Genomic DNA, 21,262 nt, shown 5'->3' with positions numbered 1-21,262 from the left:
ACGATAGAACAAACATTCTGTCGGGGGCCGGACTAGTAGATTGAAGAGAAAGAAAAAAGAGAGATAAATAAATAAGAGAAAGAGGGAGGTAAAAGGAGAGAGGGCGGGACAAAGAAAGAAAAAGGGAGAGAGGGAGAGAGTGTGAGAAACAAAAGAGATAAAAAGTCATGAGAGAGGAGGAAAAGAAAAGAGGAGGAAGAAAGAAATCCAAAGAGAAATAGAAAGACAGAGGGAGAGAAAAGAGAAAAGAAAGCACAAAAGGTAGGAAGAAAGAGAAAAGAGAGAAAAGGAATAAAGGAAGTTAGAGCAAAAGAAGTTAAAAAGACACACACAGAGAAGAAACAAAGAGCAACAAAGGAAGAGAAAAAGAGAGACACAAAGAGTGAAAGAGACAGAGAGTGGGAGAAAAGAGAGAGAGAGAGAGAGAGAGAGAGAGACAGAGAGCGAGAGAAAATGAATACAAGTACCGTGTCTTTGTTCGAGGCATCTGGCTTAGGCAACATCAAGTTGACCTATTTCAACCAGCAGCTTGTTTTTCTCTTGCGCTTCTTTGAGTCCTGTCTCGCGGGACGGATTCAGTCTCTTAGCGGGCCTGATCTGCCCCGCGGTCCGTCATTTTGACACCTGTGCTCTAATAGCAGCGTTTGTAAATTCTCATAACTTGGATTTTCTCTCGTATGTTGGGCAAATGTTTTGCTCCAAAGATCTCTGGGTATCTGGGATTTCTCGTAACTAGACTAGCTTGTTTGTAGAGGGGCCACTGTTTAATATTTTTTGCAGTTGCACTTATCATTTTTCACCCAACACTCACAACTCCGGCCTCGGGATTCCTCTTGCGCCCGTTGCTGAAGGTGGACGCCAGCGTGGAGGAGCAGCTCTCGTCATAAAGAGCCGTTCGGCCGTCGTTGATGGCCGAGTTGATGGATATGGTCCACATACTGGAGGCGTAACCGTCGCAATTGCAGTCGTCATAGCTACCGCCGTCTCCCGATGCCCACACGTAGATACTGCCTTTGCCTCCTCGTCCCTGGATCCAAACCAGAGGATAATGAGTTATGATTCTGATTAGGGGGACCATTGTGCATGTAACGTATAATAGGAATTATATAGCGCCGCTAATTACAGTACGAAAGCGCACTGGTTGATTTACCCGTATGATTAAATAGGATAAGATATTCCGCCTCATGGGTGAAACTACTTTTGTAGGCTTTTTTTCTACAACCTGCCTACTAAATGGATCCGGCCTGATGGATGATTGAATCCGACCTGCCGTAAATATCTCATTATGTCAAAAACGAAAGCGAGTTTTAAGGTGATATGTATCGAAAGTTATGATTTTGAAAACAAATGCAAACCAAATATTCCCTCTTTCAACTAGAAAGCAGCAAAGGATTTACTCTCCATTGTAGTAGGCCCAGCTTAGTAGTTTGCTCTAATGTAGTCCAATATTTTGGCCGTGCACTGGAAGAATTTGTATCTTTTATTTCAAACCAGTACGACAATCAAGGCAAATCTTTTATTTGTCATTGCTCCCACCTGAGTTTCTATAGCGTGGTGAGTTGATTCAGATGTAAAACTGCATTTACTCAACTGTTAAAATAAACCTGTCATCGTTGCCCATTGCCCTCACTTGGCCCCGCCCGGTTGGCGCCAGCGGCGGCTCATTGCCTGATTGGCTTCCCTCCTACTTAAACTCAGTGCTCTCATTCACTCCTTGTCAGTCCGTCAACAAACCTCTGCACTTGCAAGACTTGTGTTTTGAATTTGTCTGGTATCCTGCTCGTGTATTAAGTATCCAATATCGATCTATCCTGTCTCCTCCTGCCCGGTATCTTGCTCCAGTCTCCAGTATCCGGTATCAATCCCGTTGGTCTCGTCCTGTCCGGCACCTTGCTCCAGTCTTCGGTATCCGGTATCGATCCTGTTTGTCTCGTCCTGTCCGGTATCTTGCTCCAGTATCCGGTATTGATCCTGTCTGTCCGGTCCAGTTTCCACCCGTGTGTCCTGTATCGATTCCATCTGTTCTGTCGATCTCGTCTGCCTCTGACTTGTCTGTCTCACTTCTTCCACATAGCGATCACCGCATCCCTAGCGTTTGTGTTCACGCGCAGGACTGGCCCATTCCCGTAAAAACGTTACACGTCTGGGTCCTCCGTCTGTTCGGGTTTTGACAAAACCAGCTAAGTAATTTAATGCCAAACATGAACATATTTTTTTTCACCAGTGTTTCTGAATCAATTTGTTATTCTTAGAAATAATCCATTGCCATCCATGATTATGATATTTAGGGTAGTAGGCTGAATGATAAAGCATAATACTGAAAAACTACTTTGAGCTAAAAAAATTAAGTTGACATTCTTTTACTGATACGGCCTGCCTGAGAACCGACAGTCGGGATAGGGTCCCAAAGGTAAACAGAGTTTGACATCCCTGTATTAGATAAAAGTCTTGAGCTGACCTGCTATGTTCTTGTTTGGCGTATTACTATCTAAAAGCACTGTTGCAGCAATCAACCAGTTAAGACCATTGAGTCTTACATTGGCACATAGGTAAGGTTGGGTCGCCCAACCACCCTTTCGTCAGTGGGCAGCTAAAACAGAATCACAATAAAGACTATAATCAATAATACTGACTTCTTCCACATCACGCTGAAAAAGGCTCCACCGCTGTGTTTTCATTTTTATTTTTAGTATAGCGAACACTTAAGATAAAAGAACGGGGCTGAACTTACCCACCATTTTCTTCCCCGTTTTACAAAATTCCAATTTTTAGCTCAGCGTTCACGCTGTGATTCTTGTAATTGAAGAGGCACAGCGGCTCCTTGATTATCAGGGTATACACAATCAGAGTCGGTATCCATCTTTGCACCTACTCAGCTCCAGAAAGGCTGGGTCAATTTAGAAGAGCCTACACCTGCCTGCGCCTAGTCCAGGATCATTAATCAGAATTGCAATAGGCAGTGACACTGTTAGCATGGCAACAGTCTGTGTGCACGTGTGTTTCGTATCATGTCTTCTGCAGAGGAGGGTGGAGGGATCTTCGCCTGGTTAGAGTCACATGGAATTCTGACGTAAACAGCATTTCTACAAGGCTTTTGTCTTGAGTTTGCACTGGAAAGTGTAGAACCGCAACAAATACAGTATTCTACAAACAACAGCGATCCAGTAAAAGACACTTGCCGTAAGGATATTAGCAAAAACCTGGAAAGATTGTTGGGAATTCCATAAAGAACCCACTAAGATATTAATCAAAACATGTTTATAGAATGAATATCAAAAAAGACAATAATCAAATTTTAGTAATCCAGTCAACTGTCAACAATCTGGAAGTATTTGGTCTTATCTTGGGTGAACATATATTAATTTAAATCGGTTCATGTTTTCCATGAAACTATTATTTTAATAGAACTTCCCTACTTTGGGCAGGCAAACCTTTTGAGTCACAAGATGCATTGCCCAAGAAGAAAAAAAATTGTGAATTGATATATATATATTTTTTTATCTGCTGATACAAGGTCTTGATCCTGTCACGAACAGAACTGAATCAGGACCTAAATGCGTAGCGTTAACCACAAGTTTATTGATAGAAAGAGGAAGGGCAGCGGGAGATGGCGATGTCGAGGACGGAAAAAACAGGTCGATAGCCGGGACAGGAGAGCAAAAACGTGGTCGGGATCAAAAACGAGTCGTAAACCGGGACGGGAGAGCAAACGTGGTCGGGGTCAAAATACTGGTCGTAGCCGGAGACAAACGGGGAGATCAGGAATGGACGGGTGGGAAAAACGGATGCAAAAAGCGGGACCGACGGGAGTCAGAGTCAAAGTGCTTGCCTTGTAGAAACAGATGTTCGCTGATGGACTGAAAGAAAGAGGAAGGGCAGCACCCGTGATCCGGTGCTCGCTGGATGCGGGAAGCAAGCCGCTCACACAATCGGATCGTGTTCCGAATACGGAAGTGGATCTTCCGAGCGGGAGATGCCGGTGTCGAGGACGGAAAAAACAGGTCGATAGCCGGGACAGGAGAGCAAAAACGTGGTCGGGATCAAAAACAAGTCGAAAACCGGGACGGGAGAGCAACCGTGGTTGGGGTCAAAAAGCCGGAGACAAACGGGGAGATCAGGAATGGACAGTTTTTTTTTTGTTTTTTTTTTACTTTTTTTTCAGTGGGCCAGTTCAGTAAGCCTGGCCACCCATATGTGGCTCGCTGGCCATTGTTTTCCCCGCCCTGGCCTAGCGACGAGTAGACTAAAGAGTGGTGTATGGAGGATGAGTGAGTCCCATTGATTATTCTAAAGGGTTCAGAATCAACACCAGAAGTACTAAAAACCATGGAAAGCCCCAAGACATCTCAAAAAGACTATCACATTATTCTGAAGCGTAGAGTAACAATAATGTAGCGAGCACTTTTATGTAGAAATGAAAAGATTCCACCTTACCTTGTTGACACCGTCAGCCATAGCCTGAAGTGTTAACTCTCGGGGTCCGTCTACAGTTTTTCCGTCATCAGTGGGCCCCCAACTGGCACTGTAAATGTCAATGACTTGAGGCATGTGGCTGATGGATGAGGCCTCGATGATATCGGTCATAAATGGTTGGTCCAACATTCGTATACCTGGAACAGAAGCGGTAGGGGGTCTGTGTTTCAAGGTTAAATCTACAAAACAACAATGTAAAAACTGTATATAACGTTGCCCTATTTGGATCATTTACTGCATGTGTTTGTTCCAGTGTTTGTTATTTGTTTTAGTTTTTTAATACATTGTTTTCCATGCTATTTTATCATCTTGGTATCAAGAGTTCGCAGGTTCGATTCCCAGCTCCTCCGTGTTGTGTGTCGTGTCCTTGGTCAAGACACTGAATTCCTAATCCTCTCGATAAGCTGGTAGTGAGTGAGAGTGAATCACATTGTAAAGCGCTTTGGGAGGTCTTCAGGACTTGAAAAGTGCTATATAAATGCAGACATTTTTTCTTTCAATGGAGCAAAGGTGAATTTAATTACATGTGTTATATATCGGTGTTTTTTAAATGGAACATCAAAAATCTTTATGTGAGATTTAAAAGGAAGCGTCATTCATGAAACCGAAAGTAATGTCAGTAATTTTGTGTCATGATTACTGATGTGACTCACCTGTGCCCGCTCATTTGGCGCCGCGGGTTCTGATTGGCTCCCTGTCCCTGGTTAAACCCAGTCCTGTCATTCCCCTGTTGTCAGTCCATCTGCGAACCTCAATGTTTACTAAGAAAGCCTTTTTCAACCCTGAATCCCACCTGTCCAGTTTTTGCTCCCGTCTGTCTCTGGCTACGACCTGTTTTGATCCTGACCATGTCTGCTTTCCCGTCCCGGCTTGCGACCTTTTTTTGTCCCCTACTACGTCTACTCTCCCGTTCTGGCTTACAACTCGTTTCCGACCCAGACCACGCTTTGCTCTCCCGGTCCCGGCTAAAACGTTTATTCCGTCCCCGACACTGCCATCGTTCGCTACGGAAGATCCACTTCCGTGTTCGGATCACAGTCCGAATCCGAGAGCGACTTGCTTCCTGCGTCCAGCGAACACCGGATCGTGGGCGCAGCCCTTCCTCTTTCTTTCAATAAAACTTGTGGTAAACGTCACGCATTGGGTCCTGTTTCCATTCTTGTCTTGACATTTTGTGTGTTAAGATTGTAAATTACATACATTTTATATTAACAAGATAATAAAAACATAATTATGAATGAAAACAGTTGGGCCAATTCACTACTTGGGTTAATTTGAATAAATTGTGTGATTTTATGAAAAATAATCCTCTGAAATAGGCCGTTAAAATAAATAAATAGATAAATAAAATATCTGTCATTTAGTTTAAACCACAAACATTTTCTTATGTGTTTAAAACAAACCCTGAAAAACTGCGTCATTCTGTTTTAAACACCGAAAATTATTTGGTCAAGTCAAATTTGAAAGAAAATAGTTTTAACAAAATAACACATGTAGTTTTATTTTGGTAAAACTGTCATGATGACTTATTACATTCACCTGTGCCCGCTCATTTGGTGGCAGCTGCTGCTGGCTTCCCGATTGGTTCCCCTTCCTACTTAAGCTCCGTCCTTTCACTCGCCTGTTGTCAGTCCGTCAACGAACCTCTGTTTCTACAAGGCGAGCAATTGTGACTCTGACTCCCGTTGGTCCCGTTTTCCACCCGGTTTCCACCTGTACGTTCCTGATTTCCCCGTTTGTCACCAGGTCGTAGACCTGTTTTTTTACCCCGACCACGTTTTGATCTCCCGCCCAGGCTTACGACCTTTTTTTTTGTCTACTACTCTTCGACTTCTCGCTCTGGAAGATCCACCGATTCAGTGAGCTGCTTGCTTCCCACGTCCAGCGAGCACCGGATCGCGTGCGCTGCCTTTCCCCTATATCTCAATAAAACTTGTGACTAGCGTTACACATTTGGGTCCCACTTCCGTTCTGGTCGTGACAAAAACTGCTTAATGATTACTAAGATAATAATAATAAACCCCCCCCCCCCAAAAAAAAATATAAAACAAAGGCTAACTTGAATTTCTCAGATGTATTAGATCAGGCTTATTTTGACACATCCATCCATCCATTATCTACACCGCTTATCCTTAGTAGAGTCGCTGGGGTGCTGGAACCCATACCAGTAGGGCACACTCTGAAAAGGTTGCCAGCTAGTCATATGGCGATCTTGATGCAATTTGGGCTTTTTTTGCGTTTTTGTTTTATTTTTATTCTCAGCCAAACGAGATACAAAAATAATAAAGTAGTACATCAAACACACAAAAAAGCTTAAGAACCACTGACATACAGAAGTTTGCAATCATTTTTTCGCCCGATATCACAATTTCCAGAGTGTTTGTTGTTATTCCTCTGTCGACATGGTGTCACATTAGAGGTAAGATCGGGCCAAAAAAAAGCACCCGAGCCCGACGCAGGCCCGAGGGGTATTAAACCCGACCCGGACCGAGCCCGACTAATTAACTGGATTTGCTGGCCCGGCCCGAGGGGGCCCGAAATTACATATTTTATTTATAAGGAGGGGTGATTTATGATAACAAATTAAACTCTGCCTTTTGTTACAACATCTAGGCCTAAGTTAAATAAAACTATATAAACATTTACATCTTTTATATTTCTGTGTCTGCACTGCAGATGTTACAATCTGTCATTGACGGGTTTTTTTTTTGAGGTAGCGAAAACATTTAAGGGCGTCCGTCATTTTGACGACTTGATCATTGGGCCATAATCCACAGCAGCAGTAGTAGTACGTCCTTAAGATTTTAGCGCAGCACTTTCATTAAGCGGGTGTTGAGGTGTTGTGCCCTTTTCCGACTCCTATGCAAATCCCCCCCCCCCCCCCTGATCGTATTCTATATAAAACGCTTATTAAAACAATAAAGCGAGCTAATCATAACAATTGGGAGATCCTAGTCTATATAACGCGTTTATTTAAACAATAAAGCGCGATCGTATTCTACAAATTGCGTTTTTTAACGCGGATGAAAATGTCACCAACGTCAATGTACGCTTCCGACAAAAGCGATCGTATTCTATATAATACGCTTTAAAACAAAATAAAGCGAGCTAATTATAATAATTGGGAGATTCTAGTCTATATAACGCGTTTATTTAAACAATAAAGCGCGATCGTATTTTACAAAATGCGTTCGTTAATGCGGATGGAAAAGTCACCAACGTCACTGTACGCTATGATTTCCACAATCACAACTAATTGTAAACAAATAATATTTATTTGATTTACTATATTCCTTGGTCTAGTATCCATACATAGTTTAAGTATATATTTTTAATGAACATATATTTATAATTATTAATTAATTAAAAAAAAAAAAAAAAAAAAAAAAAAAAGCAGGACCGAACCCGACCCGACCCGACCGTATGACTGACATTTCAGGCCCGACCCGGCCCGAAATTGCCTCGGGTTCGGGTTCGGGTTCGGGCTCGGGCCATAAATCTTAGGTCTATGTCACATACCTGCCACCTTGGAATTATATGCAACTCCCACGCCGCAGATGTTGTTGTTAGCTGCTGCAGACACTTCCCCAGCACATCTTGTTCCGTGACTGATGGCGAAAAGTAGCAATAGATAGGGTCAGGTGAGTTCAAGACGGATGTTGTATTATTAACGTCAAGTTTTAGTTGGGTCAAGAAAATCTCGCCTATGATTTTGTGTTTCTCGACTAGTGTGTCTTGAGACCTTGTAAAGTGTGTGTCCAATTTTGTATTTTGCAAAAAGCATCCCATTTTTTAATATCTTGGCTTTCTTACTGTTATCAGCCTGGTAACTCTAACGTTCATCCATATAATCAGATCGCAGCAGATACCTTTTTTTGCATATATAATAATTATCTGCTCATGAGGTAGGTACTGGGAAGTATATTTGATAACTTATTTTGGATGCAGTCTGGTATCACACTGTTTCATGTGCCTTGCACTTCTGCTGATTTCCTGACTACATGAGTCGGCTAGGAGTCGAAAATATGCACGAATGACGAAGGTTCTGTGGAGATCTATACTGAAAATGCCATGATTGCTGATTCAAGGCACCTGTGACTGCCAATTGGTGCCAACAGCCCTGAGAGCTGATTGGCTAGGAGATTCTTTTTAAACCCCCGGCTTTCAAGAGGACGCCGTCAGTTCGTTGCGAACCGATGCTCCCAGCTCGGCAAGCTCTCACTTTCAGACACGTTTCCTGCCCTGTTTTTCTCTGCCTGATACCCGTTGCCATCCTGTTTCCGGACCTGATTCTGCCTTGTTCTGCCATCCCGACATCCGACCTGTTTTGCCCTGCTACCTGCCTGATACCTGTTGCCGACCTTGTTTCCGAACTCGATACCGCCCTTGCTCTCCCGTCCCGGCTAACGACTAGTATTCCTGCAAATCTACGACCATCCTTGCTCGACACGGAAGTGCCACTTCCGCGTCTCCAGCCACCTGCTACCCTTGTCTGTCAACCATTGGATCGTGGAAGCAAGCCCTACTCTCCCTCTTTATTAATAAAACTGAGTAAACAAGCGCTATTGGGTCCTGTGTGTGTTTCTGGTCCGTGACAGAAGAACACAAATAAACTCCCTTTTTTTTAAAGGAGCAAAGATACAATGAGCCTGTGAATAATAATAATAACTTGATTTTTTTAAAGTTTCAGATAGCTCTGGAGAAATAATGAATCAAATAAAGTCATTAGTTATTATTTTTTTTATTTTGCTTAAAGAATAAAACTGAAAAAGTGAGAGGATGTAGCAAACATTTTTAGTTCCATCGACAGAAATTATTTGCTCATTGTCATGGCCAGCATGGTCGCTGTGGCGACCGGTCTGCCCCGCCCCCTGGGCACCAGCTGAAGCAGATCAGCTAATTGCGTGTGTGCTACTTAAGGTTGGGTTGTGGGTATTGCGGGTGTTGGCTCATTACACATTTTCCGTTCTGTTATGCCCTGTCCTGTTTAGTTTGAGTCGGAGGAAACCTGTACTTGCCCATTCTGAGTGTAAGAATGTTTTTGTTCTGTTTTGTCCCGGAGTTTTGGACAACTTTTATTTTGTTAAATAAAAGTTATGATTGTCAACGCAATTGAGTTCTCCCTTCCTGCCTCCGTTCTGGTCCGGTCCCCCTCGTGACACTCATTTCAAGTATATGTTTTCAAAATTAAAATGTAGTTAACTAAAAAGCTAAAAATTAGAGCAGAAGACAAAATACAGCAAAATGATTATCCAAGATAAAACCCAAGACCCCAAAGAATTAACCCACCCCAAAAAAACAAATTAATCTATATTTTTTAATGAGCCATGATTACCACAAAGTATAAGAAAATACAATTCAAGCAACATAATAATTAAAACTACTAATATAAAACTAAAAAACATGTAGCTAGATCCAGGTATTAATTTTTAAATATTTTCAACAGACCGTGTACCTTGAGATCTTTTTAACAAATACAGAATGCTTTGGCTCTAAAAAGATTAAAGTACACTGCTTTAGAGTGTCCACAAATGCTAATTTTTATTTCCAAAATCGACATTTCTACATTGCAGTCCGACTCGATGGGCAAATCAGATGTGAAATTAAATATTTAAATCTGAAAACATGCATCTGGTTTCGATCAATACCATTTTTTTCTTATCAACCTCACAGCCATCACTCTGGTCTCGGACCAAATCAGTATATGCCGTGTATTGCGTCTCCCTCGCCTCCATCCCTCAGCTTCACACAGGGACCTTGGAGAGAGTCGACCTTATTTCTCCCAGCATGCTTTGCCCCTGACAGGAAGCTATTTATAACAGCATTCTGATTAGCCCAGTTGCGCGGCCGCTAGTCTCAAAGCTGCTGCACTGACAAAATCCAGCCGATTCCAACATCTCTAAACATATTTCTCTGTATTTTTATCATGACATGTAATGGTGGATCACAGCAAAGCGGGATAAAGCACTGTGGGTAAGAACAGGGTTTGTACACCTTTTTCATGGCCAAATTAAAGCTCTTTTTAAAGCCATTTCTTTAATTTCTCCAGTACCATCTAAACAAGAAATCCGATGTAAAACAAGTATTTTGCAGAGCTAGGAGTATATAATTTACAAATACGATTTTTAAGCTTGCCTGTGCCTTCATCAAGACATATATTTTTTAGATCATCAGAATATCACGAGTAAACCTACTCATGCATGGATCATGATAAATGTTCATACTGTAATTAATACATAATACTTGCTCTAATACATATTTCATAATCTCCACTTTAGGTGCACCATGCACCTGTCTTCTTGGGTAGGGGGAATTACGCTTAATTGGACAATGCCATACAAACTAATGCCAGCTGCCGTTATTCAGGTGGGAAGAAGAAATGCAATGGGAAAGTGAAGCCACTAGAGAGCAGTGTCGCCATTATTTTTAAGCATACTTGTTGAGAAACATGGCAACAATTTCAAGCATTTACAAACACTTCAAACAAATGTCAAGCTCTTTTTAATCCTTGAAAGCAAAACATTAAAATTCAAGCATTTTCAAGGATTTTAAGCACTCCTACAAACCCCGTAAGAAGGTTGCCCGTGCGTGAACCGGCCACCTTTATCAGCCTTATCTCGGCATCGAAAACAAGCCTTGTGCTTTCTAGTGTGTTGTGTTCAGACAATAGCTCTGTTTATACTGCACTATTATGTCCTAATGGAACAAGGTGGAGAGAAAATCAATAGAGAGCTGCTGGACTCTAGGGAAAGCACACAAAAACATTGCGTGAGTGTGTTTTGTGTGTTTTTATGTGTTTTGTGTGTGTGTATTAAGGCATGTATAAACAGAGGGCGGCTGAGTGAGCTACCTGTTGAACCAGTCATCTGTGTAGCGTGGAAATGGGTACGGGTCATTGCTGCTGAAGTCGTAACTGGCATCTGCATTCTGAAAGGACCAAATAGATGTGTTTACAAAGAGAACAATTTGTAAACTGAAAACAGGTAGTGCTTTTTTTTTCAGGTTTTTGATTGAACCGCAGCCTAGTTTGCAGTCAATGTGTTCACCAGTGCCCTTTGTTTTCTCAAAAGAAAAAAAGAAAAGTTAAGGTTGAAACTGATGTTTATTCACAGTAGTAAAAAAATCTGTTTCTCCAAGCTTTTGAAAACCGAGAGCTACTTTTTGTCACTGATTAGTGCAAAGGGCTACCATTTTGATATGCATTTCGAGATTAGCTTTGCAAGGTATTACTATGTTGTACGATGTAATACCAGTGTTTGAAATAATGTCTGCCCAGACGCCTGGGGCCTGCATCTTCTGCGTCGGGCGTACAACATACAAAACGTCTCCGCCCGGGTGGCCGACAACTTTTTCAAGAAAAAAAAGAAAGTGTTTTTTTTTTTTTTTTTCAAATCAAACGTTTGCTTTATTACGATTTCAAAATCTCTGTTCACTTTGGAAATTTCGGAATTTCGGTTCGTTTAGCAATTTGCATACTCGGCAGCCGATCAGAAGACTGCATCGAATAACTTGCTTCTGGACTTTCCCGAGCATTATTTTTTGCATATCATTTTCCAAAGTAGACGCACAGAGAAGACAAGAAAAAATGATAAGTGGTTAGGAATCAAGCCAAAAACTCAGCCCCAAAAGAAATATTCAAAAGAAGCTAACAAAATTGATGACGCTACAAAACGTAAACGTACATTAAGAGCATCGTGGAAAGAGGAGTTCACGTGGCTTGTAGCAGACAACGCAACAAAAACATTGCATTAATGAAGATGAGTAAATACAGGTACATATTGATGGCAGATGAAAAACTGTGATGTTATATACATGCAATGAATGCCATAAGTACATTTATAAAAAACTTAAATTTAAAGTGTTGTTCTGTTATATATTCGGATAATCAATTCTTAATAATTTGCAACAACAGGTTTTTTTTGCGATTAGTCATCACATTGCGTTTCAAGTTGTGAAAAATGGGGCAGGCAACTTTTTTGTCTGACCTGGTGTCCGGTAACTTTTTGTCACGAGTTTCAGACACTCCTAATACTCAATATATTTCTTCACAGTTTTTCAGGCTCTAGTATCAGTATTGTCACATGCCACTGCCTTTCAATGTCGAGATCCGAAGAGCGGGATGACGCTTACGCCGAAAATAACAGAGACCAGATGATAAAGGGGCTGTATCTAAGTCAGATCAGGAAGTTTCATATTTTACTGGTAACCATGTAAACTAGTCCTATCTGTGGGGGAGAAAACCCCTATGCAAAGAAACGGCCTGGAAATGAATGGGTGCCACCGGGAAGTACTTGCCCAAGACACACCACAGGAAGTGGTGCCTTGACGACCCTGGCGATTAAAAGGATTTGTGAACCGTGAATTATGTTTTTAACATGTTATTAATGTACTGTTAATATGTAGTTTATGAGTTATTACCAGAAGCACTTATTAAATAGGCTCAGTCAAGTACTACAATATCATGCCAGTTAGAAATCACTATTCCTAGAAAATCACAATGACTTATCGCTGGTTAGCTATTTTCAGAATGAGGCGTTCTTAGGGGGCTACATGGTGCCCTTTTTCCTCCAGTAGATTTTTAATTCTATAATGTGTAACTGTATACCACACAGCATTATGGATAACAACAATTTACAGCAAGCGTGTTCTGCCATATAGGTTATGTTTTTTACCAGAAAAAATTACAAAAATTAGAATCGTCTTCATTGTTATTGATGATAATTATTAACATACGTTCCAATGAGATTAGATGTGACTCACCCGGATAAACATGTAATAAAGACTTAAAAGAGAAAAATAAGATGGAAAAGAATGTTATGATAGATAGGCAATTTTCTTCTGTAAAATGCCGGAAATCAAGGGTCTGTGAATGGATGACTGGATGCTCCAAACGAAGTTTCGTTGTACTTTAAAAATGACAATACATTTTCTGAATCTGAATCTTGAACCCATGGGGCCATTCACAGCCCACTCCTTAATAGTTAAAGGTACAGTGTATTATTTTAGAGCTCAACTTTATCAATCGACCAGTTCTTACTTCTATTGTCAATTACAGTATAACTATAATCCCTATCGATAATAATCGTACATCGCTAATATGAATATGATTTCATCCTAAATGTCAAATACACAGTATTTCTGTCGTGCTACATTTCTATTCATTTTGTAGTATTTCTGCAGTAATATTTTTGTTGTATAGTATTACTTGAGTATTTTCTGTCGTAGTATTTTTGTATTATGATATTGTTTACGTAGGATTTCTGTAGTAATTTTAATATTTAGTTTTGTCTTATTTTTGTAGTATATTTGTTGTGGTATTTTTGGAGTAGACACACAAAAAGACACTGGGGGGAAAAGCTGGGCTATTTTTTTAGTCGTATTACTTTACTTGCTGTTAGACAGTATATACTAGCGTACAAAAGTTTGGGGTCACCCAGACAATCGTGTGATTCCCTTAAATGTCATGAACCAGAACAGGATCAGGACCCAAACGCATGATGTTCTCACACAAGCCTTTTATTTTACGAGAAATGGCGAGTCATGCACGTTAGGCAGCAGTCTGGCTTGAAATGATAGGAAGCCAGAGGCCGACGAGATTGATACCAATTGCCCGAGTAGATATCGGACAGATAGGGTCGATAGCGGACAGGATGGACAGACAGGATAGATAATGAAACCGGATATTGAAAATAAACGGGACAAAATAGACGGGAACAAAACTGGAAACCGATATTAAACAAGACAAAATAGATGGGAACGATACCGGACAGGAAATACTAACAGGAAAACAGGACCGAGTCAGAACCCAAATCTTGCAGGGCAGAGGTTCGTTGACGTACTGACTAACGGAAAATGGAGAGCACTAAGCTTAAATAGACTGAAAGCCAATCTGTCAATGAGCCGCAGCTGGCGCCACATGGCCGGGGCTAATTGGGCGCCATGGCAACCGTGACATTAAAAAGTCATTCTTTTTTTTATAAATCAAATGAGTTTCAAACTAAATCAAAAATGTAGTCGAGGCAGGAAAGAGGAGGTTCAAAGTAATGACTTTGTATTTGATAAACAAACATTTGCTTTTGTCAAAGAATGGAAACTTCTAAGTGACCCCAAACTTTTGAACTGTAGTGTATAGTGTAGTGGATTTTTCTAGCATTTTCCATCGGCAGCCAGATGAAAAAGCCTGACGGCCGGCGTGTGGCCCACGGGTCGTAGTTTGCGGCATGTAGCCATATCTCAAAAACCTGACTTTACCACTGTGATTTCTGGCTCCAGCATATTATATTTATCCTAACATTTGCCCTACATTTTCATTGACCTGTATAATTTATGCTATATAGAGTTGTTTATTTTTGTTGTCATTTTTCCCATGATCCATATTGAAGTAAATGACAAAAATGACGAATGAAATACAATTGTTGAGCAACTGGAGACGTACTGACTGGAGTTGTATGACTCACATCCGTCCAAGGCACTAAAGCAAACTAAAATTGATTGAATGTCAGGACTATTGCTCATAAATCAAAGGAGCATTTACCTGTACTGATAACAGATAATAATATAATTAGTAGGAAAACATAACAAAATAAACTGATGCTCATTAATAGGTTAACTTATTTTCATTTTATCATCTTAAACCTGTTCTTGTTAAAGATTTTTAGACTTTTGTAGTCCCAAGATGAGTAAAAGAGCCTTGATTGTTTCAATGCAACTGCTTCTATAATATTACATCTCTTCAGATCAGAGAATTGATAGTACACAAGCAGGACCGGCCTAAGCCTTCATGGGGCCCTAAGAAAAATTACACTTGGGGCCCCATATTATTTAAAAAATTGTGTACCTACTATAACCCATTCAATGTTATACTTCTTTTTAAATGAATTAGTTTCATCAAATTTGTTTTGAAACGACCACAATTATAGCAAAATAATTTATTAGGTCCTTACACTTCATTTGTTATTTAGTTTTGAAGTATTACTGCAGGGTTTTTTTTTTGTTTTTTTTTTAGTATTTCTGAAGTTGGATTTTTATTGAAGTTCTGTAGTTTTTTGTAGTGTTACTTTAGTTTTATTTTTGTACTATTTTTGTAATATTTCCATAGTATTACTTTTTAGTATTTCTGTAGTACTTTTGTTGTAGATATTTTGTTGTATATCTGTAGTATTTTAGTAGCATTTTTGTATTATTACAGTAGGTTTATGATTATAGTATTTTGTAGTATTATTCTAGTATTATTTTTCTCTCTTGTATTTTGTAATATTTCCATATTAGAATTTTCTGTAGTATTTTTGTTCATTTTGTTTTGTTTTGTTTTATTTTTGTGATATTTCCATAGGAAAATGTTTGTAGTATCGCTTCAGGTGTAATTTGCAGTATTTCTGTTGTTTACCTCTTGTAGTCGTATTTTTGTATTATTTCTCTAGTCGCTGTTTATATTATAGTATTATGTCTTTATATATTTTTAGTATTTCAGTAGAAGCATAATTGATGTATTTCCAAAGCAGTATTTTGGTAGTATTTTTGTAGAATTTTCATAGTATTTCCATTGTAGTATTTTTTTCATATTTCTTTAGTATTTCTGTAGATGTCTTTTTGTAGTATTTTTGGAGTCAATAATTCCATAGTAGTATTTTGTAATATACTATTACTGTAGTAGTATTTTTGTCGTAATTCTGTACTATTTATTTTATTTTCAGAATGAAAGCAAAATAACATATGAGGTCTTTGTATTAAGCACTATATTTTATATTTTGTAGTTATTTTGTAGTATTTTTGTTGTATTTCCGTAGAAGCATTTTGAGTGGACACACAGAGTGACAATGGAAAAAATGTTGGGTCGTCTCTGTTCCACATTTTCCAACGACTACAGATACTGCAGTAAATTTCTAGACCAGAGGTGGCAGTGACCAGTAAAACAATTATCAAACTCCTTAATACATCATTAATGACAGATATTTTGTAAATTAGCTATATTTAAAGGATACAATTGTAATGTTACAAAAGCACTTAAGACATGATAATAATAATAATAATTTCCTTTGTATTGTCATTCTTTGTAACAATGTACACAGAACGAAATGTCGATACACCAGACCCGTTGTAGCGAGCCGATGCAGCCGCAGCCAACAGAGGGCGCCGCCGTTTTACCAATGTCATAAGTCTTAGGTATGACTCGGCCGAGGCGCGAACCAGCGACCTCCCAGTCTCAAAGCGGGCGCCCTACCATCTAGGCTACTGAGCTGGTGATATTACAACATACAATCAACAATCAAGTTGATAATACTGTATACAAATGTTTAGGATTATTCTAAATAGGTATAGGTACCAACATTGTATCAGTGCAGGTACCAGCATTATTTTAAAGTTTTCGTATTTGAAACTGTGGCGGATAACACTATCACCCTTTACACTTATGACCTAAAAATTATATTTTTATTTCACCATCAAAATAATCTTAAACTGATTTAAAAAAACATCTGATTTTAAAATCAGTCTATAAATGAGTAATATGAGTATTTTTTACAAGGGTTATTTTCAGTTTTTGTTTGTTCTTTTTTGACTATTATTTTTGTCGCCAAAATAATTTAATTTAATTGTAAGGAAAACCTTTAGGTTGGAATTTATAAATTTTTGTTTAAAATAATGAGTCATTTTGGGGGAGGATGGGGTTTTATGTATTGCCGGTATCTGTGTCTGGTATTAGTATCAATAAAAATGCAAAACTGGTACTGTCTTTCCCTAATAATACAATGCAATAAAGCCCTGTTTAACGAGAATAATGTTCATAAGGGTATAATAATATCGAGAAAATAGGTCTATTGTACAAACAATATTTTTTTCATGAATACTAGTTAGTTAGTAACAATAACTTCAAACCCTCACAAATTAAATAAATTGTGCCTAAATGCACTAATCCAAATAAAACGAATCTTTTAAGATTATGAACATTTTGTAAAGCTAATGAAGCTTTTGTTTCTTATCAGAAATTTATTATAAAACTAAATTCTTAAATAATTTCTTTTATTATACTAGCAGTACAGCATCAATCCAGCACAAGTTGTTTTTATGTTAGTTTACTGATATGAAATATATTATTCTAAATGAGTTGGATTTGAAGGGTGCTGTGAATCAAAGTAAAGTTGCTTCTTCAACCTTTTCAACTGAAACAATAATTGGGAAATTCACAGAAATGTGAGAGCAAAACTTGTTGTCAAGGCAGCATGAGTATCACAGATAACGGTGTATACTAATAAGAGTATTTGAACTGAACAATTTGCTAAAAAAACAACTCTGCACACTAGTTCTCGAGGGTGCATGAGAGTTTGTCCCTCCAGTCTATCTGTTTTGCAGACTTGGAGAAGGCATTCGACCGTTTTCCTCAAGGAGCCATGTGCAGACCCTGCTGTTGTGCTGAAGAAGGCGCTGACCCAAAAGGCAAAGCTCTCGATTTACCGGTCAATCTTGGTTCCTACCCTCACCTACGGTCACGAACTGTGGGTCATGACTGAAGGAACAAAATCCCTGACACCAGGGGCCCAAAGTTTCCTTTGCAGTGTGGTTGGGCTCTCCGTTAGGATAAGGTAAGAAGCTCAGTCATCTGCTGCTCCTCTGAGATTAGATTGAGCCATTGAGATGAGATGAGCCAGGTAAGGCATCTGATAAGAATGCCTCCTGGAGGCCTCCCCTTGGGAGGTGTTCCCGGCATGTCCCACTGGGAGGACGTCCCAGGACACACTGGAGAGACTATGTCTCTAGGCTGGCCTGGAAAGCCCTAGAGATCCCGTCGGATCAGCTGAATGAAGTCGCTGGGGACAGTGAGGTCTGGGCTTCCCTGCTGAGGCTCCTGCCCCCACGACCCGACCAAAATGGTTGGATGAATTTGCTAAAAAAAAGGGAGATTGCCTGGACACAATCAGTCAGTCAAAGTACTGTTTTATACATCACTCTTGAATGCATCTAGTTGAGATGAATGGGAGATAAACACGCACTTAGCCGGTTGCGCATGCTCCTATATCATCCCTACTTCAAGGCACACTGTTATTTTTTGGTCAAGGCTAGTTTCTGTTTACAGGTAAGAAACAAGGAACAGCGACAAAGACAAACATTTGGAGCATGGCCCAAGGGGAAGTTTTAATATGAGCAGGATGAGGTAGAATGACTTTTATGGTGCAATCTGGACTCATTGGTTGGCTTTTTATCACAGGGCGCAGGCTGGCAGGATTCACAGGATTTCATTTTCCAACTTAAGTTTTCTTTTGATATTTTTGTGCCCTGGTGAACTCTACGCACGAGTGAGATTATCAGAAAATGATAAGGATTTTGTCACGTTGTAATCTCACTTATGAATTCAATTCCAACCCCCACCCTAACCTAAATCCACATTAAATTTAACAAAATCAAGTTACAACAGCTGTGCTACCATTTAAACTTGTTTCTTCCGAAATCTAGTTAGCTCTGTCTCGTCATGTTAGCAGCTGCATTGAGGATTGTAGTTCAGTTTTTGCAACCGAAGCATCCATTAAATTCAGTAACCAGTTTTGCCGTGGCACAAAAAATGATAGTGTGCCCGTAATTACACTATTTTTCCATAAAGTAGTGTCAGCTCTCAAAAATAGTCAAAATATGTCCAAAATGGATCAATCCACAACTTGGTTCATTATTAGCCAGCTTTCTGGGTTGTTTTGTTTGGAAACAAAACAATATTACCTCATGTGCAGTCCCTTCTCAAGGTTTCTTCATTTTCTACATGTTGAGGTTTTTGAGTTTTTCCTTGCCCTCATGTAGGTTTTAGATCAGGGGATGGTGTAATAATAGTCTGTGGTTTGCAATAATCTGTGGTCTGTGCAGCCCTTTGAGACTCTTTGTGATTAAGGGCGTCACAAATAAACATGACTTGACAATAACATTTTTTAAGTTCTTAAAAACATTTTTAAAAATCCAGTAATTTTATGAGCATTTTATTTTAAACAAATTGCTTATTTTTTCCAACTTACTTTCAAATTGAATTACCCAATTGAGCAGTTTTTACTTTTTAGAAATTTGACACTACACTACTGTATACTTCAATGTTGTTTTGACTATTTTGCATTGGTTAAATCAATGCCACTGACAGCCAATAATGTTGCTCTTCTTTGATGTTAATACCCTTTTGGGCAGATCTGCTTTTGTAACTAAGGACATTTTTTTTTTTTTTTTTTTCAAAAAAAGTTAAGGTTTGGAATTTGGCATTGTGATTTTTTTCTTTGTACAGTCCTCTTCTGTTCTACTTGCATTTTAAATATGAATTGATGTCTTCTCTTCTTATTTTGAGTGTCTACCAAACAATGTGTGTTCAAAACAACGTAATATTCTGCATTTAAATGTGCAAAAATCCCATTAACGGTCCTACAATGTCCCGAAAATGTAAATTTAAAGAAGCTGTACAGAGTTTGGAACTTTGTTACTTGCAGACGCACTCGAATAAACTCTTCTTGTTTTCATCTTTCTTGAGGTTTGGTTTGGTGTTTGGACTGTATTTGAAACAGGCTGATTCAAGATTTCACAGTTTTCAATCAGCATTGACAAATTGAAGCAAAAAAAAAAAAACAACAAAAGAGTGAGGACGGGCATGAAGACTCTACATAGCCCTGCGAAACCAGCCCCTGCCCTCCATTCCTCCTACCTCGGGTGTTCCACCCTGAACAGCTTTGATAAAAGTAACATAAAAACAGATAAGGACCTCTCAAACATTGCACCCCACCTTTAACACTAAAGTATGTATAAAATATGGCATGTTTGCATTGTTGTGAAATATTGCCATATTGAATGGAATCAAAATCACACAGAGTTGCACCTAATGGGATCCATTCTGTTGATCTTGAGCCTAACGGTCCTTGAATAGTTTTGCAACCAATATACTAAAAACCGTACCCAATCGGCTTTTGCGGAGGAATTCATTATCCAACTAAAAATACTTTTCACCTTGGTGTCTAACGACAAACACTAATCATACACTACTGTCCTTTTCAGGCCGAAACATCAAGCAAAAGTAATTTCCCATTTCTTTGTTATGTCCTCCTCCATCTTGTCATTTAAGCTTTCATCAGTATGCCTGAGATAGAACATCACATTATGCAGATCAGACTAGCCTGGCATTATATGCATTTGCGACAGCTCGGCCTGCCATCGTGCCTGCCACGACGCCTCGTGCATTAACATTAAACAGCTCGGCCATCCTTGCAACCAACTCCAGTGTCCTCCGCCAAGCATGACAAGGAGACCTGTCAGCTATTTCGGAAAGCACCTGCCGTCAGCCGACCCATAGCCCTGCTCATACAAAGGAGAAATGCAACTTTTGCTATACGATATTGAGGTACTCACGTAATTGGATGCCAGGTCTGGATGCAGGTAATCAATGCCTGAAAAACAGTTTGGACATGCATTTTAGGGATTGCTCACCATATAAAACAATGCTTTAACGACTATATTTATTCAATGCACTTTTTTTACGCAAAAACTAACTCAAAGTATGGGTGCGTGTAATGCATAAGGTTTTACTGTATTTGTGTCATGAATAATCAGTCGAAAACTATCGTTGACCACAATCGCAAAACATTGGTTAAAGATTTGTCCATTTTCCTCGTGCTGAGGATTTTGAGTTTTTCCTTGCCCTCGTGTAGGTTTCAGATCAGGGGATGGTGTGGTGGTAGTTTAATATGATTTGACTTGACTTGGTTGCTACGGGAGTCGAACCCAGGTCACAGTTGTGAGAGCAACTAATCCTAACCAATGGGAAACCTGTGATACAGATGAC

General features: G+C 39.5%; 1 protein-coding gene across 1 annotated transcript in view; it reads right to left on the bottom strand.

Moving 5' to 3' along the window:
- The window catches only part of pcsk2 (proprotein convertase subtilisin/kexin type 2), a 51,329-nt gene that overhangs the window by 16,198 nt on the left and 13,869 nt on the right, over positions 1-21,262 (bottom strand). The window contains exons 5-9 of the mRNA XM_088350829.1: positions 20,830-20,867; positions 11,324-11,400; positions 7,993-8,081; positions 4,435-4,610; positions 812-1,027 (exon numbers count right to left, since the gene is read on the bottom strand). Coding sequence (XP_088206955.1) covers positions 812-1,027; positions 4,435-4,610; positions 7,993-8,081; positions 11,324-11,400; positions 20,830-20,867 — 596 coding nt within the window. The remainder of the gene's footprint in view (positions 1-811; positions 1,028-4,434; positions 4,611-7,992; positions 8,082-11,323; positions 11,401-20,829; positions 20,868-21,262) is intronic.

This window comes from Urocampus carinirostris, chromosome 13 (genome assembly GCF_059441175.1).
Source record: "Urocampus carinirostris isolate Australia breed hairy pipefish chromosome 13, RoL_Ucar_1.0, whole genome shotgun sequence".
NCBI lineage: Eukaryota > Metazoa > Chordata > Actinopteri > Syngnathiformes > Syngnathidae > Urocampus > Urocampus carinirostris.
Note: the sequence above shows the minus strand (reverse complement) of the source record. Positions and strands in the feature narration are given on the sequence as shown.